Genomic DNA, 9499 nt, shown 5'->3' with positions numbered 1-9499 from the left:
ATAGCAAGGGAGACTTAAGATTGCCTTCCTCCACTTCAAATTAGATATAAATAAAAGCTGTCATTCCCTTTAATTTTAAATTCCTGTTCCTGTAGGAGTATGTACTGAGGTTCACAACATACAACAGACCTTTATTTGCATCACAACATGCATCAGTAAGTATTGCAGTAGTGTATGCTTCCAGTTTGTAATTATTCTTAGCCTATTTCTAGATGAGCTGTAGGACAGCCAAGTTTTCAAAGAAATTCAGTTATGAAAATTAATTTTGTAATGCTAACCAAGTAAACTTTACTTAATTTGTCACTGTAATAGAGAACAGCTGCAGCACAATAACCATTACTGGCCTCAGATTGCTAACATCATCCAACAGTTTCATGGTCCAGGGTTTCTGGAATGTGAATAGGATGAGGTTCCTTAATGCTATCAGTAACCACTCCTGTGGCTAATTGGCCACAAAACACCAGCCCTGCCAGAAATTCCCCTTCAGGATCCTCTTGAAAAGTGCATCTCAAATTAAAACTGCCTAGACCTGTTTAAGCTCCTTCTCATATCTGTTATGTTCTTGATAAAAACCTTAGCCCATATTAGATTCTCATACGCAGTACTACCTACACTTTCCATCCTTTTCCCAAAGCCGGCAAAAGGAGAAAAGTTTGCTATTCTCCCTAGTTTTTCTCCCTATTCTCTCGCTATTCTCTCGCTAGTCTCACAAATCCATTGTGGATTCGTTTCTATCAACATTTGGTATCGGCAAGGAATACCAAAGTAAGCTTAAGCAATGCAACCTGTCTCAGTGGCATTCTGGTACATTAAGTACACAGAGTATGCAGTCATATGCTTCTTGCAACCAGCCTGATTTTGAAGTTACCTCAGGTTTTATCATTCCTAACTTACTTCATGGTCTCATTGTGAACTTGTTGATGTTCCATTTACTTTGAAACTTCTACACATTTGGTAAGTTTTTACTGCATGGAAAACAGCTCTCGTACAAATTCTTCTGCAAGATTTCTTGGGGTTTGCTATGCTTATTACTAGGTTTTGATCCTCAAGACGTTATTCATTCATACCAGACTATGCCTTGTGGTAACTTGGTGCAAAGTAGGCTGCCTTTGGTTACATCACTGCTTAAGGATGGCTCATTTTGAATGAGCTCTAGTATCACATGCATTGGAAAGAAACATCCATTGCTTCAGGGATGTCCGTACGTACAGACTCCACGGAGCCAGGAGGCCGAGATGTCAACAGACTTTCTCAGAAACAGTTGATTTCGAGAGTTGCTCGTCTCTGCAAAAACCTCTCAATGGTGCTTCAAAATAAGGCAAGCTTCATCTGCTTCTAAGATAAAAGGAACAGGGGTCTTTTATGACAATGTATCAGGAGAAAATTCTGCATGCCAAGCAGGTACTATAAGGCACTGAAGCTATTTGTCCAATCTACCCCCAGAGCTTGGTGTAATATGACCCTTGACAGATACAAGAAAGTTTCAGTCTTCCCATCTCCTCATTTCCACTTCACATTTTGTGATGCTGCTTAAGCAGTTCAGTTCCAAGTCACCACTTGCAGTTCCATAATCAAAAAAAATGGGAAGTATAACATTTCAGATCATTCATTCACTTTAAGGGGATACAAGTTTTAAGAATAGTTTAGTATTTTAAAAAAACACCTTGCTTCATTATGTAAATCCAAATCCTATTTTTAGATTCTTCCTTTTGATTTGAACCAACAGACTGAAGCATAACCTAATAACAGGAAAAAGGATTCAAGTTCACAGATTTCCATCCTACCTCCTTTGAATTGCCTTTCTGTGTGTTAAAAAGCGAAATCAACAGAACAGAACGCTAAAGAATGCTGCTCCCACGGGACAAAGCAATAACATCACAAAGTTTCTGCTGAACAAAGCTCAAGAACAGGAGTGCTGCAGCTTCTGTTTTCTGCTTTTAAACACTTAGTAGTTATGCAACCTTAAAAAAGCTTTTATCAATGTACGGAAGCATTAAACACCGTGAACAGATAAGTACAAGATGAAAGATTGCTGTAGAAAATTGCATGCATTATGATGCCTCAACTTCGCCAGTCAGTACAAAGAAGCAGAACAAAACCCATCACACCTTTTAATCTCTAGAAGGGAAAACAGTGCCACCCACTGCTTTTCCAGGGGATCTCCTTGCCTTTTGAGACAGCTGCAGAAAGCTGCACTTGGTACTTTGCAATTACAAAATAGCCACCTCCTGCTGTCTTGCCTTCCTCTCTCACTCCAAAATTGGGTTCTTCTACCAGGCTACACGTCTACACCAATATTTCAGTCACTAGTAAAGCCGCACAAAGGAAAATCACCCTTCTGTGAACTTGTTCTACTACAGCTGGACCCTCAGGATAGACAAAAGCTGAATCTCAGAAAAACTGAGTTTGTTTACCCTGAGAACAGGATTTTCTTTGACTTTAAAACAATGTCAGGTGTCTGCAGCTGCTACTTAGAATGCAACACGCACGGTTTCAAGCTGAAGGTAAAAATACCATACCTCACTAATTGTGAAGATTGTCTGCCAGGTCACAATATCCAACTGCCTTGTGTGTGTCCTTTTATTCATTTTTTGCATCATTCCCCCATCACACCAGAAAAAACACCAGCTTGGAACAGGCAAGTTTTTAATCCAAGGATTGTCAGCAATCAGAATTAGAAATACTCATGCTTTAGAAATACTATGCACTTAACTATCTCAAAGTCAGATACTTTGTTAAATATTCCTAAGCAGTCCTGACACTGTGGACCTTGTTATCAGGGATCTCAGTCATGTCTTTAGCTCAGCTATGGTCTCCTAGAAATAGCCAGAAGACATCCAGACAGCAGCAGTTGCACACATCCTCAAGATATGCGTAACTGAAATAAGATCCCAGGCCAAAGGGAAGAAGACATTCAGATTCTAAAATCATTTGAGTGCCCTCTGCAGTTCCCGAGGTGACAAGCACTACAGTGTGCATGCATTTTTTTTTTTTTTTTTAAGAGAATCATGGTCTGCAAGTTTTATTGCGCTTGTATTACTACTCAATAAATGCCTACAAAGTTCACTGGACATGAAGCAGAAGTGCCAACCCTCCGCCACTAAAAAATCGCTTTCTATTCTGAGCTCAGTTTCTCTTAAAAATGTAAGAGCAATGAAGAATTCATTTTTTTCAAGCACAAAATTAGCAGTTTTTCCAATGGTCTTAAGCACCAAGACAGCAGCTAATTAGTGAAGTCATCTGACAATCATGTGAACTCATACTGTGCTACCAAGAGAGCTGCTAGTGGAAACCATCCACATGACTTTGAATGAGGAATAATATGCTTTTCATAGTAAGTATACAAAAGAGTATATTACTTCCGTCAAAAAGAAACCTGTACTGAGGTACCCAGTCAGCGCCACGGCTGGGCGCATACTTCTAGATTACCTTTAACTGGCGAAGAAAGCGGAAGCCCTGTTTTTCCCCCAAAAGAGCAAAGCATCGATTACATAACTCTCTACAACTAACTAGTCTCTCATTAGAAAAATAATCTGCAAGCCAGTTCACAACATGAAGTAGGATCCCTGGTTGCTCGGTCTGAAGGACGCGCAGGCAAGTACTTCAGGCCAAGTCACATGTGATGCAGTACTCTCTCTACAAAAGCAAGCGGGACTCAATCATTTTTAACAATAACACTGGAAAAATAAGAGGTCAGTGGCAGCATACAGAACTACAGAAAATATGCATTTCACTATCTGAAAGCCAGATACCTTGTTAAGTATTCCTAAGCAGTCCTGACACTGTGGATCTTGTTATCAGGGATCCCAGTCATGTCTTTAGCTCCGCTGTGCTCTACTGGAAATAGCCAGAAGACATCCAGACAGCAGCAGTGACACACACCCTCAAGATATGCGCAGTTGAAATCAAGGTCCCATGCTAAGGGGAAGACATGCAGATTGCAAAATCATTTGAGAGTGCCCTCTGCAGTTCCTGAGGTGACAAGCACTAAAATGTGTACGCATGTTCATAAGAGAATCTTGATCTGCAAGCAAGTTTTATTGTGCTTGTACTACTGCTCAATAAATGCCTACAAATTTCACTAGACATGAAGCAGAAATGCCAACCATTCGCCACTAAAAAAATCACTTTCTATTCTGAGCTCAATTTCTCTTAAAAACATAAGAGCAATGAAGAATTCTTTTTTCAGGCACAAAATTAGCAGTTTTTCCACTGTACAGTTTCCAACTCGTAATGTGTTGCTGTGCAACCAAGAGAGCTCCTGGTGGAAACCATCCACACGACTTTGAATGAGGAATAATATGCTTCTCATAGTAAGCATACAAGGGGAAAAGGTATTCCAGACATTTATTTTTCAGTGTACAGTATAATACAGTTCAAGTTAAGAAATATGGACAAAGGTCATGAAATACATGTATTGTGTTTGCTAGACATAGTTGACTAAGAGCAAGGCATATTCCAGCCCGTACTCCACAGAGTTACAATGAAGTTCAGACACGTGAACAGGAATTTTAGTTTAATGATTTACAGCTCTTTTGGTCTGTTTAACAGAAAACGAACCAACTGAAGCAGAACTTCATCATTAAAGCCTCTCACACTACCCTCTTCGACAACATCGTATAATGGCTTACTGTCTGTTCCCCAACAGATATTCTTCCGAGGGTTGTTTTTAACAGTTTCTACAGTTAACGCTAAAGTGTTCAGCTGGAAACAAAAGAAAGCAAAGTATTTTCCATCAGTCACTACTGCCTGTGATACAAAAGGACGCGTCACATCTGCTTCATTCCAGAATCCTGCAAAATAAAGAAACAACCCGAGTTACACAGGACTCAATTCTTATCGGCACTGATGTGATCTAACCACCCACCCACACCTTCTAGGATTTTTACACAAACAGGCATGCGATCCTGAAGTAAGACTGCTGACATTTTACTTTTCCTCTCACTGTAGTTTCCTTGAATTCACAGAGCTGAAAGAAGACACTGAGCCACTTAGTCACCTCATAAAATTCCTAAAATTACACCTAACACCCTTCTATCTAACGACTGAGGAGCAGCCAACTGCAGGACCGAGGTTTGGGCGGTATTACACAAGGAACTATGTTTCTGCATAATTAATTCTCCCGGATTGAAAGCACTCAAAGGCAAAGTTTTAAATAACTCCCTTGAATAAGCTCTGCTTCTTTCACTGGTTCAATTAAATCTTTAAGGACCTGCTTAAAGGATGGCCTTCAGAAGAAAAAGCACAAAAAATGACTGCATGAGAGAAAAGGTCAGAGAACATTAGAGCAGGCGTTCATCATGAGGACGGGATGACTTTTACAGACTGAATGTCTTGTAGTCCCAAAGCTGGGAAAAAATAAAAAAACCTTGAAGAAAATAGGGAGGCCTGTAGCTTGTATACTCTTTCAATAGCTTGTGTAGTCTTTTAGCTGAAAGTAAGAGACAGGTAGCAGAAGCAAGGAAGATAAGGGATAAAAGGTTAAAAACAAGGAGAAAAACAGCTCCAGGCTGACCAATAGTAGCCTTTTGCTCATTAAGGGTCATTTACATATTAAAAATCACACCCATCAAAATGATGATGTGTGGTAATGTGGGATTTGGTGTTTCCCCCCGCTGTTCCTCTGTGATGCGCAAGCTCAGTAGAGAAAAGTTAAGCTATAGCTATAACAAGATAAGTAATAGCTAATCAAAAGTAGCCAAGGAGATAGTTTTCACAAGTTTGCTGTGTATAAATTACGGTGATTCGAGTCAGAGGTGTGCTTGCTTTGCAAAAGATCGCCAAGCATCTGACCCTGCAGAGTTATATATCTAATTATTTAATTAAAAGACCTTTATGTGGATTCCAACTGTGTGCTCACTGGCGCGGCATACCGGGCACCAACCTATGGACAACAGTCTTACCTTGATACATTGCTTGAGCTGCTGTCCACGCAAAGAGACTTGCGACACCATTAGCTCGATAAACAACTTCAATCTGATCCTCAAGGTTCGCTATTTCAAACCTCTCCCTTTTGAGTTTATCAGGAATCAGGTGAAACTGCGTGTGGCCATAACAGCACGGGTCTGCTACCTTTGACCCTGTGACCACCCCAAAAGAAAACAAAAATGAGGAGACAGTGTCACACAACGTTCTTTATGATGCACACAAACAAGATTTTGCTGTCAAGCTCCAAGCAGATCAAAGTTAAGACCTGTACCGTAGAGCCTCGTAAGTGCAGAGTCATCCATTTCTCTGTGAGAATGGAGGGCTTGCTGAGTCCAAAAGATAACATACGCAAATGTCTCTGAAGGATATGCATCAGCTCAAGTCCAGCTTTCCTACTAAGTTTCTGTTCAATTCCACTCCTTCAGATCAATCCTGAGACACAGCAATACATGCTCAAGAGGATGCTACTCCCCATTACGTAAGCGACATGGAATCTTTATTTCACACGCTATATATAATAATTATAAGAAAATAAATATAAACGCTCTCTCTGCTGAGAGAAGGTGAAAGGTCAGGGTTGTTTTTTTCCTTTCAAAAAGTAGTTAACATTTCATGACTGGAAACTCTTACCTATAAATACCTTGTTTTCATACTGCTTTTTGAACAGTGGCAGTTTGGACGGTTTGTGATCAATAACGGGAACATCTCCAAGGTCTGACTCCAGCGGTACAATCTTGAAGAAAGCAGAAGAAAGAACAGCCACCCCATAAGTCGTGCTTCTGACATCTGGCTTCACGTCATACCCCGTTTCTTGACTAGACACCAGAAAACACAAGTTTTCCTTACATACACCATATACATAATTTATTTACTGAAATCAATGAACACTATTTTTGCAAGAGAACCTCCTGTCTCACAACAACTGCTAGTACATGCTTGTTATAATGACGTCTGAGTTTTCTGCAAATTATAAACGACATTGCATGAAATGGTGCTAAGATGATCAGCAACATTTCTAACAGCAAACTAACCGGAACCACCAGGCTGAGCTCACTCTCCCTCTTGCTGGCGTGCTATGTTACGTGTTAAGGGGCACTGCATAACTCAAAAAATACAATAGGTGCCCATGCACCTTAAGCGCTATTAGCGGGTAACAGAGCTCGTATTCAAATTGTCTTTCTGCCCCAGTTTTGGCTTTTATTGCCCAGACACTTGCTTCAAGATTTTGAACATCTGACCCTAATAACCTAAACACTGTACAACCACTTTCTCAAGAAATGCTCAGCATCAACAGAAAGCAGAGCGTGGGCTTCGTTGTGCAGCAGAAATGGGGCAATGGAGACCCTTACAGTTGCTATACAGGTAGCATTCTGCAAAACTAGAAGAAAAAGGTAAGGATATTGAATCAGCTCCCAGAAAACTCAGCATTCAAGAAAACAAGAGCCTTTAGTGGGTAACAGAGCTCACATTCAAACTACGTATGCTCTCTCCCACTCCAGTCCTTTCATCTCCGTTTCTCTCATCACCTTAAATTCTGAGAAGCGGACCTTGCCCATCACATTTCTCGCTCTTGATTCCACTTATTCGTACAAGCACAAAAGAAGTTAACAGCCCCAGGCACCTATGGGCAACAACGCATACGCAACATACGCACAAGAATGATCAAGCTGAAGTTCAGAACACCATCCCACTATCTGAAAAGCACTTAACACGGCAAGGCATAAGAGCATTATCATTTGAGAAACACACCGATGCACTCATTATACAACTGATTAAGCAGGTCCTCCACATAATACTATCACCACCAGCAACACATGCTACAGCATAGCTCCAGCAGCAGTCAGAAGCTGAAGTGAAAATACACATTAGTAAGTTGCTGTTGAAAATATCCACACCTCTGGAAGTTGCTTTGGTACACGCAGCTGGAGGTGCGGCTTATCATCTATCTGAAACCGCACAGGATCGACTCTACCTTTTCGATGTCCGTGCACAACAACCTCCTCACCGTGATGCCAGTAGTAGTTAACCTCAGGATTTAGGTCTGAAACAGAACAAAGAGGGAGAGGCATACAGAGATCACCCGTCTGCATTTTCAGCCACCCCAATTCTGCTCTGTAGCTGCAGCAAAATGGGAGAACCACAACCCACTTATACATGTCAGCAGCAACGATGTGAAACAACGTCCCTGCTGATGGACAACAGGCAGCGACACCAAGCACGCTCATGCAGACAGAGCCCACCACCCAGCCCCACCGCCTAGCGTGCCTGTAGAATCATAGAATCATTAAGGTTGGAAAAGACCTTCAGATCATCTAGTCCAACCACCACCCTACTACCAATGCCACCCACTAAACCATGCCCCTAAGCACCACGTCCAGCCTTTCCCTAAACACCCCGAGGAACGGTGACTCCACCACCTCCCTGGGCAACCCGTTCCAAGGCCTGACTGCTCCTTCTGAGAAGAAACGTCTCCTAATTTCCAACCTGAACCTCCCCCGGCACAACTTGAGGCCATTCCCTCAAGTCCTGTCGCTAATTATCTGAGAGAAGAGACCGACCCCCAGCTCCCCACAACTTCCTTTCAAGGAGCTGTGGAGAGCAGTGAGGTCTCCCCTGAGCCTCCCCTTCCCCACACTAAACAACCCCGGTGCCCTCAGCCGCTCCTCAGTTCCCTCGCCCTCGCCCGCCCCCGCTCCGCACCAAGAGACGAGGCCGCCAGCAGCGGGTTGCGGCCGCACAGGGAGGCGGCGAGGGAGGAGACGAGCTGCGTGAGGAAGGGGCCGGGCGTGTGCTCCTGGTCGCGGTAGAGGAACGGCCGCCGCTTGTTCTGGTAGAAGCTCTCCTGCAGCAGCGCGTCGCACGCGAGCGAGCGCAGCGCGCCCAGGTCCAGGTCCAGGTCCGCGTCCGCGTCCGGCGCCGCTCCCGCCGCGGGCCCCGGCTCCTCCGCGGCCTCCGCCGGCGGCGGCAGCCCCGGCACGAAGACGGTCCTGGTGAAGCTCCGGTACCAGCGGTCGGCGTTGAGGGCGAAGGTCTGCGGGTGCACCGTGTACTTGGGCCGCTGCAGCTTCCCGTACAGCCGCAGCTTCTCCTCGATCGAGGCCGCCTCGTGCACCTGCCGGTGGAAGTGCTCCAGGCGCCGCCGCCGGGCCGCCTTGCTCCTGGCCGTGTGCGAGGCCACCACGGGCGGGTAGAGCGGCCCGGGCGGCGGCGGCACGGCGGGCTCCTGCGAGAACCAGCGCCGGCCGAGCCGCAGCAGCCGGCAGCCGCCGGGCGCCGCCATCTCGCAGCGCCGCGGGGCAGCGGAAGGGCGCGGGGCGGGGGCCGCGCGCCTCGGTTGGGCGCCGGGCTCCACGTGACCGGGGCAGCCCTCCAATCGGCGCGCTCCCCAACAAAGGGCTGCCGGGAAGCGAAGGGAGCGGCCTTCCCGGGAGGCACGCCCGGGTCCTCCCGGTAGGACGGCGCAGGGTCTGTGCATGCGCCGCGGCCTTCCCTCCGGCTTCCCGGGACGGGAACTACAGCTCCCAGGAGGCACTGCGGGAGGAGCGGCGGCGGGCCCACTTCTGGGCTTTGC

At 45.0% G+C, this 9499-nt stretch overlaps 1 protein-coding gene across 1 annotated transcript; it reads right to left on the bottom strand.

The window, feature by feature from the left end:
• Positions 1–4330: 4330 nt before the first annotated feature.
• LOC118257793 (39S ribosomal protein S30, mitochondrial-like) lies at positions 4331–9229 on the bottom strand. The gene is made up of 5 exons (XM_035566152.2): positions 8629–9229; positions 7824–7969; positions 6559–6661; positions 5904–6080; positions 4331–4793 (listed from the first exon to the last, which is right to left on the bottom strand). The coding sequence occupies exons 1-5, from the start codon at positions 9206–9208 to the stop codon at positions 4525–4527; spliced, it is 1275 nt and encodes a 424-aa protein (XP_035422045.1). The 5' UTR covers positions 9209–9229; the 3' UTR covers positions 4331–4524.
• Between the last annotated feature and the right edge of the window lie 270 nt (positions 9230–9499).

This window comes from Cygnus atratus, chromosome Z (genome assembly GCF_013377495.2).
Source record: "Cygnus atratus isolate AKBS03 ecotype Queensland, Australia chromosome Z, CAtr_DNAZoo_HiC_assembly, whole genome shotgun sequence".
Classification (NCBI taxonomy): Eukaryota; Metazoa; Chordata; class Aves; order Anseriformes; family Anatidae; genus Cygnus; species Cygnus atratus.
Note: the sequence above shows the minus strand (reverse complement) of the source record. Positions and strands in the feature narration are given on the sequence as shown.